The 18,812-nt window shown below is 31.9% G+C and overlaps 2 protein-coding genes and 2 long non-coding RNA genes across 18 annotated transcripts; 3 read left to right on the plus strand and 1 right to left on the minus strand.

The window, feature by feature from the left end:
• Nucleotides 1-1,350: 1,350 nt before the first annotated feature.
• LOC145068963 (uncharacterized) lies at nt 1,351-4,877 on the plus strand. Of its 8 annotated transcripts, none has more exons than XR_013689194.1 (8): nt 1,351-1,479; nt 1,984-2,091; nt 2,258-2,595; nt 2,787-2,845; nt 3,126-3,179; nt 3,345-3,414; nt 3,517-3,713; nt 4,397-4,877. XR_013689194.1 is itself a non-coding variant. In XM_079015957.1 (8 exons), the coding sequence occupies exons 3-8, from the start codon at nt 2,592-2,594 to the stop codon at nt 3,535-3,537; spliced, it is 264 nt and encodes an 87-aa protein (XP_078872083.1). In that variant the 5' UTR covers nt 1,351-1,479; nt 1,984-2,091; nt 2,258-2,591; the 3' UTR covers nt 3,538-4,356. The 8 variants fall into 8 exon arrangements, 5 of the variants coding, with proteins under 5 accessions (XP_078872083.1, XP_078872074.1, XP_078872053.1 ...); XM_079015957.1 differs by lacking the exon at nt 4,397-4,877 and adding an exon at nt 2,961-2,998 and having other exon boundaries at nt 2,258-2,608; nt 3,121-3,179; nt 3,517-4,356; XR_013689200.1 differs by lacking the exon at nt 4,397-4,877 and having other exon boundaries at nt 2,258-2,608; nt 3,517-4,359.
• Nucleotides 4,878-6,863: 1,986 nt separating this feature from the next.
• On the plus strand, nt 6,864-7,619 carry LOC145068994 (uncharacterized). Its single transcript, XR_013689208.1, has 3 exons — nt 6,864-7,017; nt 7,113-7,234; nt 7,429-7,619. It is a non-coding gene; the product is annotated as an uncharacterized LOC145068994 (long non-coding RNA).
• A 4,370-nt stretch (nt 7,620-11,989) lies between these two features.
• Nucleotides 11,990-16,801, minus strand: LOC145089853 (uncharacterized). Of its 7 annotated transcripts, XR_013701409.1 has the most exons (11): nt 16,502-16,801; nt 16,031-16,360; nt 15,677-15,775; nt 15,090-15,184; nt 14,926-15,000; nt 14,730-14,805; nt 14,584-14,651; nt 14,419-14,484; nt 13,652-13,753; nt 12,476-12,540; nt 11,990-12,386 (listed from the first exon to the last, which is right to left on the minus strand). It is a non-coding gene; the product is annotated as an uncharacterized LOC145089853 (long non-coding RNA). The 7 variants fall into 7 exon arrangements; XR_013701411.1 differs by lacking the exons at nt 11,990-12,386; nt 12,476-12,540; nt 13,652-13,753 and adding an exon at nt 14,108-14,328 and having other exon boundaries at nt 16,031-16,093; nt 16,242-16,360; nt 16,502-16,798; XR_013701408.1 differs by lacking the exons at nt 11,990-12,386; nt 12,476-12,540 and having other exon boundaries at nt 13,486-13,753; nt 16,502-16,799.
• A 908-nt stretch (nt 16,802-17,709) lies between these two features.
• Nucleotides 17,710-18,568, plus strand: NPQ6 (YCF20-like protein (DUF565)). Of its 2 annotated transcripts, none has more exons than XM_079028239.1 (2): nt 17,710-17,864; nt 18,008-18,568. In XM_079028239.1, exon 2 carries the CDS (start codon nt 18,028-18,030, stop codon nt 18,484-18,486), a length of 459 nt encoding a protein of 152 aa, XP_078884365.1. In that variant the 5' UTR covers nt 17,710-17,864; nt 18,008-18,027; the 3' UTR covers nt 18,487-18,568. The 2 variants fall into 2 exon arrangements, with proteins under 2 accessions (XP_078884365.1, XP_078884367.1); XM_079028241.1 differs by having other exon boundaries at nt 17,727-17,864; nt 17,947-18,568.
• The last annotated feature ends 244 nt before the right edge of the window (nt 18,569-18,812 follow it).

Here is an 18,812-nt window from a genome sequence, read left to right on the forward strand (position 1 = left end):
TAAGTGTTATGAAGTTTTTTAAAGCGTGCGTATTCATTTAAAACTATATTTTGTTTCGGCAGAATAATTTTTTTTATATATGTGGATTGATGTAAAACTTATAGTTATGTATTTTCTTTAATATATTTGGAGTGATCTGCAATCTATTTTTTGTGTATATTTATTGTTTGAAGTTACTTTTAATTGTATTTTTAATGTTTGAACTTTTGTGTTTGTATTTGCAAGAAAATAACAAAAAAAAATTAAAACTCTAAAAACCGGATTAAACCCGAAATCGGTCACCATATCGATTTAATAAAAAAAACCGGTTTTTAAAAGCACGACCCGAGGGTGGGGAAACTAACAAAAAGCACGACCCGAGGAAATTAAAAGTGTTTTTAAAACACTTTTAATTTACTTTGGTTAAAGTAATTTTTAATAAGGAAATTAACAAAAAGCACGACCCGAGGGTGGGGAAACTAGCAACATCCGATGTCCAGAACTTCGTGTCGTACACGAAGTTGTAGCTGTGATGATTATTGCTTTTACTCAACCATTTTACCATTATATATTTACATGGATAGCATAGTATATTAAAAGCTAGTTGACTATTCTTCTTAATTTTTTTTCCTTCTTTTAGTAAATTTTATGAATCCATGTGATTTGATCCAATTTACACTTTCTTTAACGACAAAGAATTACATTAATATTAAATAACGAGTGGGCAATGTATAGAAATAGACACCGCAAAATGAATGCTGATTCCATGATTCAATCTAGTGGATGTCAATCTTAGTTTAATAAAAGTGACAAAATTAATGGTTATAAAAAAATTTGGTGATAGAAGAGCATAATGTTTTGTAATTCATGATCATATAAACACCATTGCTTCATGTTTCAAATTTTAACTTTCAAATGTTCATAGAAGAGCAATCATATGATGATATGAAACAAACCTTCTCACACGACCCTTGCCCCTGGTACGAACTAACACCTGCCATTTTTATTAATCTTTCTACATTCATCTGCCATAATTACACATAAGATTTGAAGTGGTTCTCAATATATATATATATATATATATATATATATATATATATATATATATATATATATATATATATATACTATCTTATAAAAGAAATCTAATTATTTCTAAAAATAGATTCAATATAATAATATTATTTTTTAAGACGTTCAAAATTTTAAGCTTAAAGTACAACTAATCATCAATAAAATAATAATATAATATTAAAAATCTAATTATTTAAACTAAAAATACAATTACCCGGTTTTCCTTTTGACGAAGTCTCCATTTTATATATCCGATGCATAAGGTAAATGTGAGATTCAAATTTGAAATCCCAAACTTTCTGGCAATGTATCGGTTCCGTTCCCGTGTATCTCCCTTCGTCTTCTCTACAACCTCCTCCATGCTAATTGTTTTAACTATTAAGCGCTTTCTTTGTTGCTGGCCACAGCCATCGATTGAGAAAAAAGGTAAATACTATGTTTGCCCTCTTCTTTTCCGGCAACCACGACCTGTAATGTTTTGGGTGACAACCGTCGAACACACACCTTCATCTCTCTTGCTGAAAACCCTACTCTCTTTATTCTATAATTTTCCAGGCAACAACTTCAAATATCTCTCCTCTCTTCTACTACTTTCCCCCAATTTGTATTCTAAAACTCACACAAAATAGCAACTACCATCGTACCATCATCTCGAATTCTCGATAATATCCTTAAATTCATCCCCTCCCTTATTATTTATGCTTTCAATCAGTCGCATAAACCTCTTTTTCTTGATCCTTTCCAGATACGTTTCATGTTTTGAAGCCCTAATCATCTGCATTCGAGTTATATATAAAACCCTTAAATACTCTTTATTGATTTCACTCCTAAGTAGGTTTCTTGTACGTAATCTTTGTTGTGTCAGTTTTTCAGTAGTTGATTATTTGTGTAAACGAGAGAAGAAATTGATGTGATTTCACTCTTAATTAGGTTTCACATGGATCAAGAAGCATTATAATAACAACAAACGAGATAAGAAATGAGAATAGAACAAGTGTACCCGGAAGAATTTGTTTTTGGAATGGAATGAGTTTTCAGGTTTTTTTTTTATCCACCTCTTTTATTATCTGTCTTATTTTGTACAAATATTTGAGTGTGTCTATTTGAAGCTTGAGAATCCTTAGTTTGAGTAAGATTTTTTTTTTCAAAATTTCATTGAAATTGTAATGTTATGTTTTTTATTAGTCCATTGTGAATAAATCAGGAAAATACAGGTTGATGATGTAATGGAAAACACTATAGCGGGAAGGAATTGTGGACCAGAGGATGAACCAAGAAATGTCTTCTATCTAACATATGTAAATAGTAAATCCTCATGAGTTACTAAATTCTCTTTAAAAAACCCCAACCACAACCAATGGCATCCTGATAGGTTGTCGTTTGTTGCTCCGCCTCAACCACCACCCATAGATCTTCCCTTTTCCCCCCACAATGAACACTACCATCGTACCCTTACATCGTCATCAGCAATTGCCAGTTTCCTCATCTTTACCATCTCACGATCTGATTGTTTTAAGTTGCTTTCCACTTCCCCTTTCATGTGTAAGAATAAAAGGTTTGATTTTAAGTTTTTTTGGTTGGATTACAGGTTTTCTATTGTTTTAACTTAACTTAGATTACAACCACCACAACTTCGTTCTGATTTTTGGAAGTGGATTTGGTGTAAAGGATAATGCTTATGTTTGGAAGGCTGATCTGCAATTAATGTTTAAACTAAGGTCTTTTTTTTGCAGATTGTTAGGGTTCATCTGGAATCCAACAAGTTCAAAAATCATAAGATTATGGAGATCAGGTAGATTTATTTGAATTTGGTTCGCTATTATACGCTTCTTATAACTTTTATTGGTCTATGTAAAGCCTAAAGAATCAAGTTTTTAATGATTTGTATTATCTGTTGGATCTCAAAGATGGCATGATCAGGTTGTGGCCTTTAACATTCATTCAGGTCATTTTGAATGCAACTTTATAGTTTATTAAATCAACCTTTTTTTCAATCTACATCACCTTTTTTTTTTCTACAAATCATGTCACTGATGAATTTTAATGGATGTTTTTGTTGATTTCTAGGCAAGAGTTTATGAAGGAGCTCTTCATTTAGATGAGATTAATATTCTACTAATTAGAAGGTATGATTACAACCTGAGATTAGTTTTTTGGTCACCTCAGAAGCTTTTTCTTCTTTTTCCATATGAGTTCCATATACAACTTCATCAGAGGAAATGGCCAACTGTCATTATTATTTTTTCTCATACAGAATATAATAATTTGCATAAATTTATTATTTTTCTAAGGTACCTCTTAATATTGGTAAATGTGTTGGTATTGCCTGGATATGTCTGGTCAAATATTTGTTGTCACAAGGTTAGTGAAAGATAAAAGACTTGTACTTTATGGTTCAAGAGTTATACCTGATTCTTGAAATGATAAAAGGCTTCATTAAGAACTTTATATTTTTTTTTTCAGGTAATCACTGGTGGAATGTAAAAGAGTGTGAAGATGCATATAGTGACACCATGTTAGAGTATGATGATGGCCGAGAATTAGCTATGCTTCAAAGTGACACCACACTCAATGATCAAAACGATTTTAGGGTCATGAATTCGTGATTGAAGAAAGAAATATGACTTGAAAAAGTCAAAGGTCAAGGAACTGGTGATTGGGTATGGTCAAATTGAACTCTTTGATCTCATCACATTTAAAGACTTCTTATTCACATGCTATCTAATTTAGAGGTTGTTAGGTGTGGTCAACTTGGGTAATATATAATTTAATGTATGAATCTGTTATGTTTTGGAATGTGAAGTTGAACTATTTTATCATAATGAATCTGTTATGCATTTTTTTCATGGTATTTGTTTGCCTAACTTCTGGTCATTGTTTATATAACATCAATATCTCTATTTTGCTATTAATTGTTTTTTAAAAAGAGCGACTGGAATTTCCCTTTCATAACTATATATGTTATTAGGACCTCATTTTATGTTTGTTAATATGTATATCATCAAGAGCATGGATAATTGAGTTAAAAAGTTAGAAAAAGATGGTATTGATTTAGTTAATTGTTCCAACATGACCATATATTTTGATGAGTAGGATGACAAAATTTATATGAGCAACAAATGATATTCAATTATATTTTGTATGTGATTTATTTAGGTCAAACAGATCCGAGTCATATTTATTTGTTGGTATGTTGCTGCTAATTGTTATCTCAATGTCATGGTCGTAGTTAGTGACTGTAAACAAAACTAAACAATCGCAAACACTTGATAATGGTAAGAGTTGTATGCCTCTAAATTTATTTATTTCGTTTTTTTTTACATATTAACATTTCCTTTCACAGATTATTGATTTCCAAAGTTATGAAGATAAATAAGCCACTAGAGGGGGCTGCAAATAGTGGTTACCAAAATCAGGTTAGTTGTTTCATGAAACTTTTAATCTTTATGACTTAAAAATTGATCGTTTAATAGTTTGATAATTTGTTGATGAAAATGGTTTAGTGCAACAATTGTGAGGTTTTTGCAGTTAAATTCGTGTATTGTAGGTGGTAATTTGGCATCTTAATGGTTACTTTAGCGCAACAACAAAGATGTTTCCAAACACTATGTTTTTTATTTTATTTTTTATTTTTATTTTTTTTGAATTTGAAATTCCAGATACTTTCTACATCTGTAGACACGAAGTAATGAAGTGTTGCTTGAGATTGAGAAACAATTTGGGAGTGACTTATAATAGCGTAGAGCATAGCAGGCTTATTTAATTTTTGTCAAGTTTACTTCTTAGTTAGACTTTGCAATACCTGGTCACATGTAATCTATGATCATAAAGATGCATTGTTAATAAATCTTGATTTCTAATTATGTGGTTTCCATATAATTGTTTATTTGTTATAAAATTTACCTTTTTAGATTATCTTCACGTAGATTATCATTTTTTATTTATAAATTAGTTTCAATATTAATATTGTTTTGAAGGTATTTAATATTTAGTAAAACTCTTTAATAATATATGCAAGAACGTTATCGTTATATTCAAGAAATTATAATAACCTATATTTTAATCTTTTTGATTTATGGAGAACAAAAAAATTGAAAAACAAATAGAACAGATTAAAACAAAAACAAAGTATAAGATAAAAATGTAGTGACTTAACCACTGTTATGGGCAATGTGAAGATTCATTATAAATTCTTATTCATTACTAAATATTTATATAAATAGATATTGACATATTGAAGGTGAACATGGTGAAATACCATCTTATTCGTTATTGAAGGTGAACATGGTTAAGTTACTATATTTTTTACAAAAATTATCCGTCGCTGCCGCTTTGCGCGGGCAAACCACTAGTTAGTATATATATATATATATATATATATATATATATATATATATATATATATATATATATATATGTTTGAAAAAAAAATGAAAACAAATACAACATCAGGGCAAAAGAATATCTATATTGAGAATATAAATCCCTAAAGCATGTGACAGTTGTAACACATTATTCTACATCTATATAGTGCTTTTGTTAATTATAAGCCTAAATGAGCTGAATTCAAAAGACACCCAATTGCATCACATAAACTTTTATCTTTTTGTCAATATCATTAGTGCTTTTGTAAATTATCAGCTGAATTCATGCACCATTTTTCTTGTTTTTTTTCAGGACTACAATAATATTTCCAATTTTGAATATTATTTTTGTTTCTTCTTTCTTGATTTCATTCCCGCATGTATAGACGAACAAACTACCAAATTTAGAAAATTTTGGGGCCCCAATTTTATTGGGCCTTGTTCAGTAACATGGGGCTAGGCAATGTCAAAGAACAAACATTTTTAAAAAAATCATAGTTAATGTCTTATAATTTATATATATACTAAGTTTGAACTACACAATGAACAGGATTTTCATCTCATTGGTTGATTTTTTTGTTTTATTTTCTGATTTTCTTTTCTTCTCCTAGGGATTTTGTGTCTGTTCTTGGTTTGAGAGTGACCTTCACCGACGTGTCTCTCACCGCCATCCCTCTCCAATTAAAACGTTACAGAACATTGTCTACCGACTATCTCCTCTATCTTCCTTACCGGGTTTACCTCAACTATCCATCGCCTCAAATAAAGACCTGGAAGCTTCTTATGCCCTCTGCTCCCTCCATCTTTTACGGTGAAGCCCTCCGTATAAGCGATCGATTGAACACATCGATGGCAGTCGCAAATGGCGTTATTGGATCTATCTCAAACAACGAACGTCTCCTTCCTCCTTCCTCCTTCCACACAAGGCCGAATCAGTTGCCAGTACACAATTGCTACGTGCCACCGATCTTCACAACCCAGACGCACCTTCACATCTTCTCTACCTCCGAGCGGCGGCTCTATCCGTGTCTATCTCTCCCACTGTTCCTCACCGGCTCCTTAAACCAAATGTTTTAATGTGTTGATCTTATAAATGTTTTATTTTTTTGTGAAATTTTATCTAGGTACAGATGTGAAGTCTTTCTTTTACTACTTGAAACATTTACTTGGGTGAAGGTGAAAAATGATTACTTTCATAACATTCACACCTATCAATGTGAGTTTGTTTAAAAGCACATTGCCAATTGTTTATGTTTACACTTAATTCAATATCGACCTTACAACATTATAGTATGGTGGGTTACTATATTGCAACTTACATATTTTTTATTTGTTTCTTGCTGCAGGTTCATTTTCCTAGATTGTTTCAATGGAACTCATCCACTTGCATCTGTTTGGATATGGTACACATCTTTCATTTACAGGGTAAGCAATTCTTCTCATCAGTAAAGTAATCTTAAAAAATACTCCAACACTATGTATCTTTACTAAGAGGATCTGTCATTTTGTTAAGAGAAAACGTTCTGTATCTTTTTACAAATGCGTTATTTTGGTTTTGATTTACTTACTCATTTCTGCAATCTATTTAACGTTTTCAAGGGTATAAATGAGATTTCCCCTATTATTTTTACTAATTTAGTGATCGATGTAAACATATAGATTAGTAACTCATTGTTGATTGTTTGTTGTTGGCAGAAGGTGGAGCATGCTGCAGAGGTTATGGATGCTCTTTAGCTAGGAACACTACAATCATTTAAAGTTAATATTTCCTAATCTTTTCCCACACTACATTGATGATTCGGCATACTTCTTTTCAGGTTACTCCATTATGAGATCAGAAAATTGGAATGATTTCGTTAATTTGTTAAATAGTGTATTATAGTTCTAATTGATGTTAAAATTCCCAAAATACCCCTAAAGTGCTTCAAATTTATGGAGAGTACTCCATTTGAAAATGAAATTAGAGTTTAACAGTTTCTGATTTGGATTTTTTTTATGATCTTCCATGTAGGTGTTTTTATATGGGGTCAGGTTGCTTATTGGAAGAATTAAAGGCGAGGAACCACCATATTTGTGTTGTTGTCAAATTCTGAATGTTTCCATGATTAGGGTAAATGCAATAAATAATATAGGTTATTGTCATTGTGGCCTAACAAACTTTCGTATATTGGTTTAAATGGTCCCTAGTGACTATTTTTTACATTTGAGGGGCACGTACTTGTGTTTTACCATTTGAAAATGTCCTTTTACCCATTTTAGCCGATATTCCTGCCTAGTCACTTGCCATGTAAGCAGGTTAGTGAATACATATAACCCGGTGAGTCAACATAGACTCACTAATGAGTCGACTCAATGATAGACTTGCATGAATAGGGTCAACCATCCACATCTCTTTGACCCTTTCTCCTTAACCTATACATACACGTTTTTTTTGTTCTAACATCCTTTTTTCTTCTTCGTGCAAATATACACATGGAGTGTTTGAATCATGGCTTCATCCATGCTGAGAAAATTTATAGGTACAAAGACCATCAAGTGCAGCACATGATTAGGGTTTCAATTTCGCTCATAGGGTGGAAGACCTCCGGCCAGTGTACGCTTCTACCAGATCAACTCTTGCTTCTCCAAAATCAAGATATGTTACTGTTAATTTAATGGAAATGGGTTCGATGAGCCCATTGGCACTCGATTCAACTCCACCGATGTCCCCTCCAACATCTCCGATGTAGCAGAACAAGGTGAATCATGTGACGCCGTTGGCACTGCAATTTCCGGAGAGTAGGTTGAAGACGGCTCCGACTATAGGCTTGATTCGTCGATGGCAGTTGCTCAGGCAGACATTGACACAGGTCAATCCCCCAACAAACCTCCACCTTTTCCAAATGGGGTTCGCCGGGGACGACGTGCATTGACACTGGAATGCCATCCTTTTGCTCTGATTACTTTTTAAGTGAAGGAATCGGTGAATTCGATCTTGAAACTTCTGAAATCTCTATACCTTCTCCATGACTTCTCTTTCCGATTCCGAAATCTCCATGTGACATCACATTCGTTTGGATATGGGGTGTTGACTAGTGTTTGATAGTCGAGAAACACTATTGATTTGAAGTGTTTTAGGTTGAATTTCTTGATAGCCATCAAAACTCCCCTATCAGAACAATTTACTAACCTCATATCATCGCAAGCATCAGAGCTCAAGCTCATATTCATATCATCGCAAGCACCAACGACAAAAGCGAACCCCAACAAGGCGTTTCCTCTTCTTCTCATAGCCGATACCCCTCGACTTTGCCTGAAATTCACGAACCTCCACTAAAAACTGCCACACTTCCATTACCACTGTTGGGTTTGGTTCTCTCCATGGTCCAGTAATGTCGGCGATTAACCCAGTTATAGTCACCACAACCGCAAATTGGGTGGAGGGAGATAGTGAAATCTAGAGCGTGAGATGTGGAGAAGGGAACAAGAGTACCAATTCGCTCCAAGATAGGATGGCCCAAATGAAAAACTAGGGTAAACATTATCACATCTACGTGGCAATGACCTGGACTTCTTTAATCTAGATGGCAATAACTTGGAATTGGCAAAATGCAAGATAGGTTGGGTGTCACCGGGTGACCCTTTCAAAATTTTCAAAATGGCCTTTTAAAACATAAACACACAAGTACGTGCCCCTCAAATGCAAAAAATAATCACAAGGGACTCTTTAAACCGATGTACTAAAGTTTGTTGGGCTACAATGACAATAACCCTAAATAATATTTTATATGGTAAGCTTCATGTATTTTTTTTATGAATCTACATGAACTTCAGCATGAAGAAACATTCAAATTTAGCTCCTCTATTCATGTCAATATTGAAAATGACACCGTACAGTGGATTAAAAAATATCTTGCAGGCATGCATTAATAAAAATGAAACATTGAACAATTTCCATATCTATAAGGCTTGGCTGAACCTTAGGATGGAATTGGAGCAACAAAGGAATGATTTGATCACCGGCGGCAATGGCTATAGGATGATTTAAGGGATGAATTTACTAGGCTCTTTAAAGCGAATATGTTGCAATCTCTTTCCAATCTGGAAACCCAAAAAGATTGGATTTATAGTAACAGCATCTGTTCTTCTTTCTCTAATCCAAAAAAGATACTTTTGGATGATGTTACTTTTCAAAAGATAGGTCTACATGTAATTTGCATTTATGATTGATGTTGTATGTGTAAAAATTAACTTAGAAAAGGACGTTGGCATTTGAGATTATACATGGTAGTATTTGGATATGATGAAAAATTAGAGGACTGAAGTTGAATAAGAACTGGTAGGTTGGGTTTCTCTATCTAAAGTTGCATCCATCTCAGTTTCATTTCCATTTATATGGTCCTTGAAACAGTAGAAAACTTGCATTGTGGGTAAACTGAGTGAAAATGATGCAAGTTTCTTTACAAAGCATTCCTGTTTTTTTTTCAATTATTTGGCGTTTCCACCCCTGCAAAGCAGGTTCTTCCCTAGTTATTCACCAGTTTTCATATTTAAAATTTAAAAATAATCTATATTCATATTGTAGCTAATTTATATTCAACACATCTATTTTTTGTTATATCTTAGAGGTTTTGACTTTCTTTGTCTCCTTTTGATTTTTTTTCTCAGTTTTTATATTATACTTTCTTATAATTGTTAAACGGATGAAAAACTTAAGATATATTTTGATACTTATGAAAGAAGATTTCTTTGTTTGTTATTAACCTCTGAAGCAACTGTATATCGTTTTGATTTATCTTAAAATTCATAATGATGTCTATTCATTATGTATAAGAGTGTCTCGTGACAAATCTAAAATACGTTGTCAGTGATTAGTGACCGCTTTAAAAACTAATTTAAACTAGTAACTTGTCTATAACATGTTATGGCGGGCTCAATCCGTTTTGTAAGTTGAAATTTAACGATTATACTGATAAAACTTATGTATTGTTGTATTTGTTGATAGAAAAAATATATAATATTAGTATCACTGACTAACTCCAATTTATTACATCATATGAAAACTTATTATATGTGACTAAAACCATACGTAGGAAACATACATAAAAAATAAGAATGAAAACGTACACAAAATTTACGTCGAAACGTAAAGAAACTCGAATTTATACAAAAACTTACATAAAAATAAGTAAATAATATTATATATTTTCTTAAAGTTAACGAACGAAAGTTCACATAATAAAAAAAACGTATTATATGTGACCTAAATAATATGTAGAAAACGTATATAAAAATAAGCACATAAACATTAAAAAATTTACATTGAAATGTAGACAATCTCGAATTTATATCAATGTGTACATATACAAAAGCAAGTGAGTTAAAAAAATTAAATAAATAACAAACGAATGTTCTATATTTATGTCGTAAGTTCAACAACTTCGACTTTATAACGACACATACATAAAAATAAACACATAAAACATTATATTTTTAAGCTAAAAAAAAGTTATTACAAGAAATAAATATGAAAATATAAAAATAAAAGAGACAGAAAATGATATTTTATGAAATTTAAAATTAAGAAGGTCCAACTTTAAAATGACATTTAAAAAACTAGAGAAGACAATAATAAAAAGGTAGAAAATGTAATAATTCAAAACGAAGGGATGACAAATGCTGATAGAAATTTCACCGACTTACCTTTACCTTGTTATATAGCCAATACTATTTAGTACTTACCCAAATGGTCAACCACCGAAAAGTGTAAAATGATATTCTCTTGCTGGAAAAAAAAAGTACTGGCACGTACTTCGAATTATAAATTGTCTTTACTTGAAAGTGTTATTTCTAAATTAAAAGTAAAAGAAATGAATCATCCATTCATTAGCATAGTACTAACTTACAAAAGGTTTCTTTCCGTTGAACTTTTTTAAGAACAATGTATTTCTTTTACATATTTTACCATTAAATTTTCTTATAGACATTTTATTATTAATTTTATATAATTTATTCAAAAAAATCATTTCAAAAAATACATATTATTACATAAAAATATGTTTTCCATCACCTATTGTTACTCCCTGATTTTATAAGGTTCAAAGGAAAAAAATCATTTTTAACCATAATACTAAGCACTCTTTTTTACAACTTTATAGTACCATCAAATATTATAGGTACCTCTATGTTGAAATAATAAGCAAAGAACAAAGAAATTAACTTACATGTTGTTTATATGTAAGCTTATGACATTAAGGTATCGTTTGGCAGAAGAACTGGATGGAACAGAACTGGACTGGATTGGATTGAACAGGACAAGACTGGACAAGACAAATAATTTGTACAACGTTTGGTAAGACTGTATGGAACAGAACAAGTTGTCTGAAAATGTTTGGTAACAATAGAACTCGCCAGAACAAGATGTAAAAATAATCATATTACCCTTTTGCAAAAAATATTCATAACAACAATATTTAAAATACATAACTTCAAAATAAACAATTTTATTAATAAAATTATTTAAAATGATAACGATCCATATCTACAAAGTTTATAAAAAAAACAAGTAAAAAAACAACACATACTTAACTATTATGAGAAGCATGTAGGGGTTGGTAGAATCAATTAACATGTATTACAAACCCGGTGGCAACTACATAGATTCAGGGGCATTTTCGTCCAAATTTTGGTATCTAAAACATGAATTGGGCAGGAGATTTGAAATTAATCATCTCGAGGAGTTCATCAAGTCTGATTTAACCATTCAGGAGTTCATCAAGTCTGAATATAATCATTCTTGTCTTCCAATGAGGTAAAAGTTCCCAGTGTATTCAGGGACTATAAATTATACCATTCCAGTTACAAGGAAGATCCAGTTACAATGAAATTAACCAGACTGATAACATGAGTAACAACAAGGGCAATCAGACTGATTTTGCGCTGATGCAAAATCGTGGAAAACTTCAAGCCAATCGAAATTACTACACACAACTTGGAACAAACAGATGCAGGAAAGGTTAGGAGAGAAAGAATCGAAGTCAATCAAGTAAGTAAAGAGATGAATTTAGAAAAATTCATACCTCGGAATGATGAAGTCGGATGCGATGATGAGAAATCGTGGAAAACTTCAAGCCAGTCGAAATTACTACACACAACTAAGTACAATCAGATACATGAAAGATTAGGAGAGAAAGAATCACCAATTCGTCAAAGTAAATGAAGAGATGTTGATATTGGAGTTTAAAAAAGAGTTGTATCTTGGAATGTTGAGCATAGACGAAAACATATGAGATCGTTGATGACTTCAAAGTTCGTTTCCACTAAAATTGATAATCAGTAATATGGAATCAATCTCTGTGTGCGATTGATATGTGCAGACGATAACATTTATTTGAAGAAGTCGATAATTTCATAAGACTGGTAGAACATGAGAAAGGTGGAGACACAAGCTGAGACCCGTTTCAGGGTTATTTTCATCAGATTTAGAAAATAGAAATACGTGTTCTGTTGAGTTCCACCTTTTTGGGTGGGAGTATTTTTTTTACTAAATTGTCCTATTGGACTTAGTCAAATGTTTTGTTGTTCATGTTCTAGGTATGCCAAACACCCTCTCAAAAAAATTAGTTTAGTCCGTTCCATCGTGTTTAGGGGTGACAATTGATGACACAACACGACAAAAATAAACGACACGAAACGAAATTGAGACGAAACTAAAATTCGAATTTGTGTTCGTGTCAAGTGTAAAAAACACGACGTCGTGTCGTGTTCGTGTTCAAAATTTGACACGAAATTGACACGATTAAACATTTTTTTGTCGTGTTTTTCGTGTTTGTTGTGTTATGTGTGAATAAATATTAATTAAATACATTAATCGTTATTTCATGTTATTTTTGTTGTGTTGTGTCGTGTTTGTCGTTTTTTAATTGGTTCGTTTTCGTGTTAGTTAAAAAAAACCCTAGATCGCGTCGTGTCGTGTTCATGTTACATAAAACAATGTCGTGTCGTGTCAGATAAAAACACGACACGATGGCTCGATTTGTCACCCCTAATCGTGTTCTCCTCACGAAACGGGACCTAAACATCAAGTAGATAAATAAATAAATAAAATATTATAATGTATAAACTAGTGTAGGGACCCATGCTTTGCATGGGTCGGAAAAGCATTTCTTTTCAGATTTGTTGGTTAAAAATATGGGAGAGCCTTGACAGTGACTTGAAATGGGTTGGATGCATTATAGTAAAATGGGAATTCATACATTTCTTTTTTCCTGGTCTTTGGGCAATGGGTAAGGATTTACACTACAGCAAGGGACATATCTCATTTGATTCTCCAATTCCAATTCAAAAGACCCACTTTCCTGTTAATATGTCAACAAAACAATCAAAATGACTAAAGTACCCATACACTTGCAACTATAGTATATACATCATGCTATTATCAATCATGAGTAAACACGTAACAGGCATCCAAGAACCCAAAGAGATAAATGCAAATATAGAAAAGGGTGAAATTGTACTTATGCATTGAGCAGCAGGGTAGTCATAATTATACATTCTATGAACATCAGTGGGTGGAAGAAGCAGAAAGTGCTTATCTCCGGTTACAACATAATACAGATTCTCATAATGTTCCTTCCTTATGAAATCAAATCATTCCCAATCCACATGGCGGCCAAATGAAAGATTAAAGGAATTGGACTTGCAAAAACCAATTTGAAATTTTTACGTGCCACTTTTTTATACCAATATAAGATCTCTAAAGCTTAGAATTCAGTTGCCAAATTGGACTTAAAAAAAAAAAACTAATTCTGATACCATCCAACACTTTGGGTACAAAATTACTAAAATGCCCATGAACTTTTTCGGTTAATATAAAAATATGTTAAAACGGCATGACTCACTTTCTTTCTTCAGCACATGTTGAGAACAGAATCTGAAGCTTAAAGTTGTTATTTTAATAACCAGCCTACCATAAAAATATAAGAAAGAATGGTAAAAAAACACAAAATACTAAGGAAATTACCGGAATTGATGTCGAGTGTTGAACTATAACTTTTGTATCATTTGAATGGTCTTTATTCATGTGAGACTACAATGAGAAAAATATTAACTTATTTAATTAAAACTTCAACGCGGATAAAAATATATAGAATGAAAATAAAGGAGAAATTATTAAAAGGTCATATACCGTTATAGGCTTAGAAAACCGATATATTTGATCCACTTTTAACTCTCTGAAATCCTAGTTTGTGAACTCTGTTATCATTCTCAAATTTAAGAACATATTTAAAAAAAAATCATATTTCTTGAATAATTTAAAATTTGATACTTTACATTTCAGATGGACAAACAAACCTCCTGATCTCAACAAAGCAGTGGCAGTACGACAAACAAAGGTAATAGATTTGGGCTGAAAGCGAAAAATTGGAAGTCAACAAAGTCAACCTTTATGATACACAAGTCAAGGCCTCAGATTAGGGCAAAACTGAAAAAAGAATTATTAGTTAAAACTTAAAAAAGAAATATTTACCCAAGATGCATCTTGGTGATTTGCCAAATATGATGTACGAATAGTTTCTTTTTCTGTTTCAGGAACCAATAGAATCTGATTGAAAAGATTTCCATTTTTCAATGATTACTATAAAAAAAATTATAAAAGAAAAGTTTCAAGAATTGGAGAATGTGATCACTTACAGAAACAACGACACCATGTAAGAGTATGATTAAATCTGTTCTATTTCCGGATCTTTAGATACATGCAATGAGCATTTAGGAATAGCCAAAAGTGCCTGCAAAAATAACAAATTTATAAAATTGAACATTTGAAATTGCTAAAAGTTTGGTAATGAGTAGAAAATATGATCAAATATAGGCAGTTACTTTATTTGTTATATATAGCTTGTTATCTGTAAGAAATGAAAGTATGTTGTTATTTTTATATATAGAAAATATATGTATGTTGCTATTTTTGGTTGAAAATTGCACTTATCAAATGATGTAAATTAGAAAAGTTGCAACTTTTTGTCCTACTGAAAAAGGTGGGACATGGACTTGCTCTCAATCTTTCATTTGTGCAAAAGACATAAACGCCCTCTTCATCATAAGAATAGCCTTAAAAAGTTTTGTCCAGTCATGTGTCTCGTGTAACAATCTTATAACGAATTTCAAGGAGCACGATTTAAAGTTTATGTTTAATATTTATAGTAGTTACTATAGCAAGAGATAGAGATATATGGGATCAATAAAGTGAATTATTTTAAATTTGAGTTTTGTTTACAAACCTTTGTATGAGCTGCCAAATTACTGACTGCTAATATTTGAGACCCGTTGGTATCACATGCAAAATCCACTGTTGATCCTGAAGGATGACCCTCATAATTCTGCATAATACATGATAACTATCTGTTAGCTGATACTTAGTATTAAAAAGCACCTTCAAACACCAATGGAATATAATTACTTCAATGAAGTGATTATTTGTTTGCTATTAATTAAGTTGTAAGTAAGATGACTTCATCATACTTCCTAATTTAACTAAAACAGGATAATAATCTATTGTTAAATTGAACATCTCGATTGTTTGAATAATAAATGAAAATCATGAGAGAAAACACGTATAAAAAAGGAATAGATACCTCATCAAGGTAATCAATACCAAGATAACCAGGCCCATCGATATTTCCAAAACTCTACTGGGGCTTGGAGTCGCCAATGATCAGTTTAATTCATCCCAAAAACGCATAATCTCATATTAGTTTCACTTGGGCATTTCCACAAACAGTTGGCATGCATTATTTATGCATCAGAAACAAATAAGAATAAATAAGCAAAGTAATTGAGAAATACCTTGAAACATAATCAAAAGAGACCAAATAAAAACCCAAAAACTGCTTTTGCTGGTATTGGTGTTGTTGTTGCTTTTGATTCAGGAAAAATAGCATAAACCCAAAAGTTTCATAGACCATCTACAATAAACATAAGAAATTGCATAAATCATAAAGACTAGAGTTTGTGTTTTAACAAAACAAATAGAAAGGTGGTTGTTCGGTGGTGAAGCTGAAACGTGGTGAGAGACGAAAAGAAAAGAAAAAAACAAACAAACAAACCTAGTCAATTTCTTCTGTGAAGTAAGGTTTATGATTCGTTTGCTGAGAGAAGTGGTGGTCTCGTTGTCGATCCGGGTATGGAACGAAGACGGACGATAACTGTTGCGGTGATGGTGAGTTGCTTCGATGGTGCTTCGGTGGTGGTACGAAAACCCTAGAAAATAAGAAAAAACTTTGTGCAGTACATGTAAATATCAAGGAAGCATCGATGGGCGATGAGGATCCACGTTTTGATAGGGTTTAAAGGAGCGATGGTGAAGGTTCAGTCGATTAAAGCGGTGGAGATGAAGATAATCTAGTAGTTGAGCGGTGACCCCGGTTGAGTTACATATAACCCGATGAACAGTACCCGGGCAAGGTACTGTTCATAAGGACATTGTGATTTAATTGTATATGTAATAATTTATTATTTACCAACTCACAATAAGTAATGAAATGATAGTTGTTTATTATTTATTGATAAATACAAAATAAATAATTTATTTATTATATATTAATAAATGATAAAAAAATCTCAATTTATTTAGCATAGTTTGAATGAGAAATAAAAACGTTACCGCCATTGTCTATTTGAATTCCAAGAAAATTTTAATCTTTTATATCATATTCATTTCTAACTCGTTTTACAATTTACAAAACAAACAAGCTCTTGAACTTAAAATTATGGCGTGTCTACGTAAACTTAAACTATCATCATACTGTTCACCAATATTTCTTTGCAAACAAAGTTTTATTTATTCTAACCTATATAATAATATCATTTGCCAATTGCCATATTCATGAAGCTTGTTTTAGAAAGATCATTATTCAACTTATGTGTGATGAGACTTTATTGTTTTCAAAACCCACAGGTCGAGTAACAAAATTTTGTTCATTAATAAAACCATCTAAAGTGCACATCTAATTTGTAATACTCAGATTTTGTGAACAAAGTAATTTTAAAAGTAAAGAAACATTAATTAGATTAGGGGAATGGAGTGATGACTTGCATATTTAATATTTTTTGAACAATTATAAGAATAGTTAATCAACAAAGACCCAACCAAACGGTATGTAACTCATTTAAATTATTTATAACCTCTTAAAATTTTGTATTCATGAATTGCATATTTAATATTTTAATACAATAAGTAGTTTGTAACAAAAACCCAATACAACCATTTTATGGGTTTATTTGGGCCTTGATGGGTCGAATGGGTTAAAAACGAACCACTCGGTTCATGGTTAAAGTATTCGGTTCGCCCAAATCCTAAAACACAAAATGCGCTTATTCTTTCAACATCTGCTTGCTTGATTGAATTGAACGTATGGTTCTACTTCACCTGCTCGATTCCTATTGTCAAGCATCTCATTGATATTCAAGGTATGAATGCAAGACTTCAAACAAGATTTCTGTATACTATAATCGCAATCTGCTGATTTGATTTCTTCAATTTATATGTTAGGGTTTCGTTTATGTTGTGCTGATTTGAAACAAAGAAACTCTATCCTTCATATTTCTTTCAGGAAACCCCATTTGAGCCTAAATGGCAATCTGTCCAAGCCTTACTTCCATAGATTTCATCAAATTCAACACGAACCCTAGAACCAAATTCTCCGGTATTTCTTCAAGATCATCATCACTTAAGTTGTCAAAAATCAAAGCTGTGCAAGACACTGAAGGAGGAAGGAGGCGATTAATCGACATCATCAGGATCATACCAGATATCTCACGAAATTACTTCAAAAGCCCTTCAAGAAGAACACTTTTTGGGGGTATATCACTGCTGGGTGGATTTTATGTTGCGCAAACAATATCATTGTCGTTTGGAGCTTTAGGTGTGAACGATGTTATAGCTGCTGTTGTATGTGTTCTTCTTACTGAGTATGTTACAAGGTTTTATTACAGTAGACCTAAGGTCACATTCCCCATTGCTCTGTTGAATAACTTCAAGATGGGGTTCACTTATGGTCTCTTCATTGATGCTTTTAAGCTTGCAAGTTGAATTTTTCTTGTATTTGATTGATTCTACTCTGGTTTTTGTCACAGTGTTTTACTTATCGTAATAATATTGGTCAATAGATGTATATAGATATGTTATGTACTGAAATTTTGCTATTATCTTGCTGACAATGTTAGACATTGCTAGATCACGAAAGTTGGTATGACTGGGCCTTTACCAGGACTATTGTAACTGGGCTAGGTCAAGAAAAGCAATAATCGGGCCTCTGTTTAGTAACCCGAGTCTTTTAACCAGCTTTTTTTTTTTTTTAAAAATTAATTAATTAATTTGTATTTTTTAAATAAAACTTATAAATTAATAAAATAGTT

Source organism: Lactuca serriola, chromosome 1 (genome assembly GCF_051521515.1).
Source record: "Lactuca serriola cultivar US96UC23 chromosome 1, Lser_US96UC23_V15, whole genome shotgun sequence".
Lineage (NCBI taxonomy): Eukaryota > Viridiplantae > Streptophyta > Magnoliopsida > Asterales > Asteraceae > Lactuca > Lactuca serriola.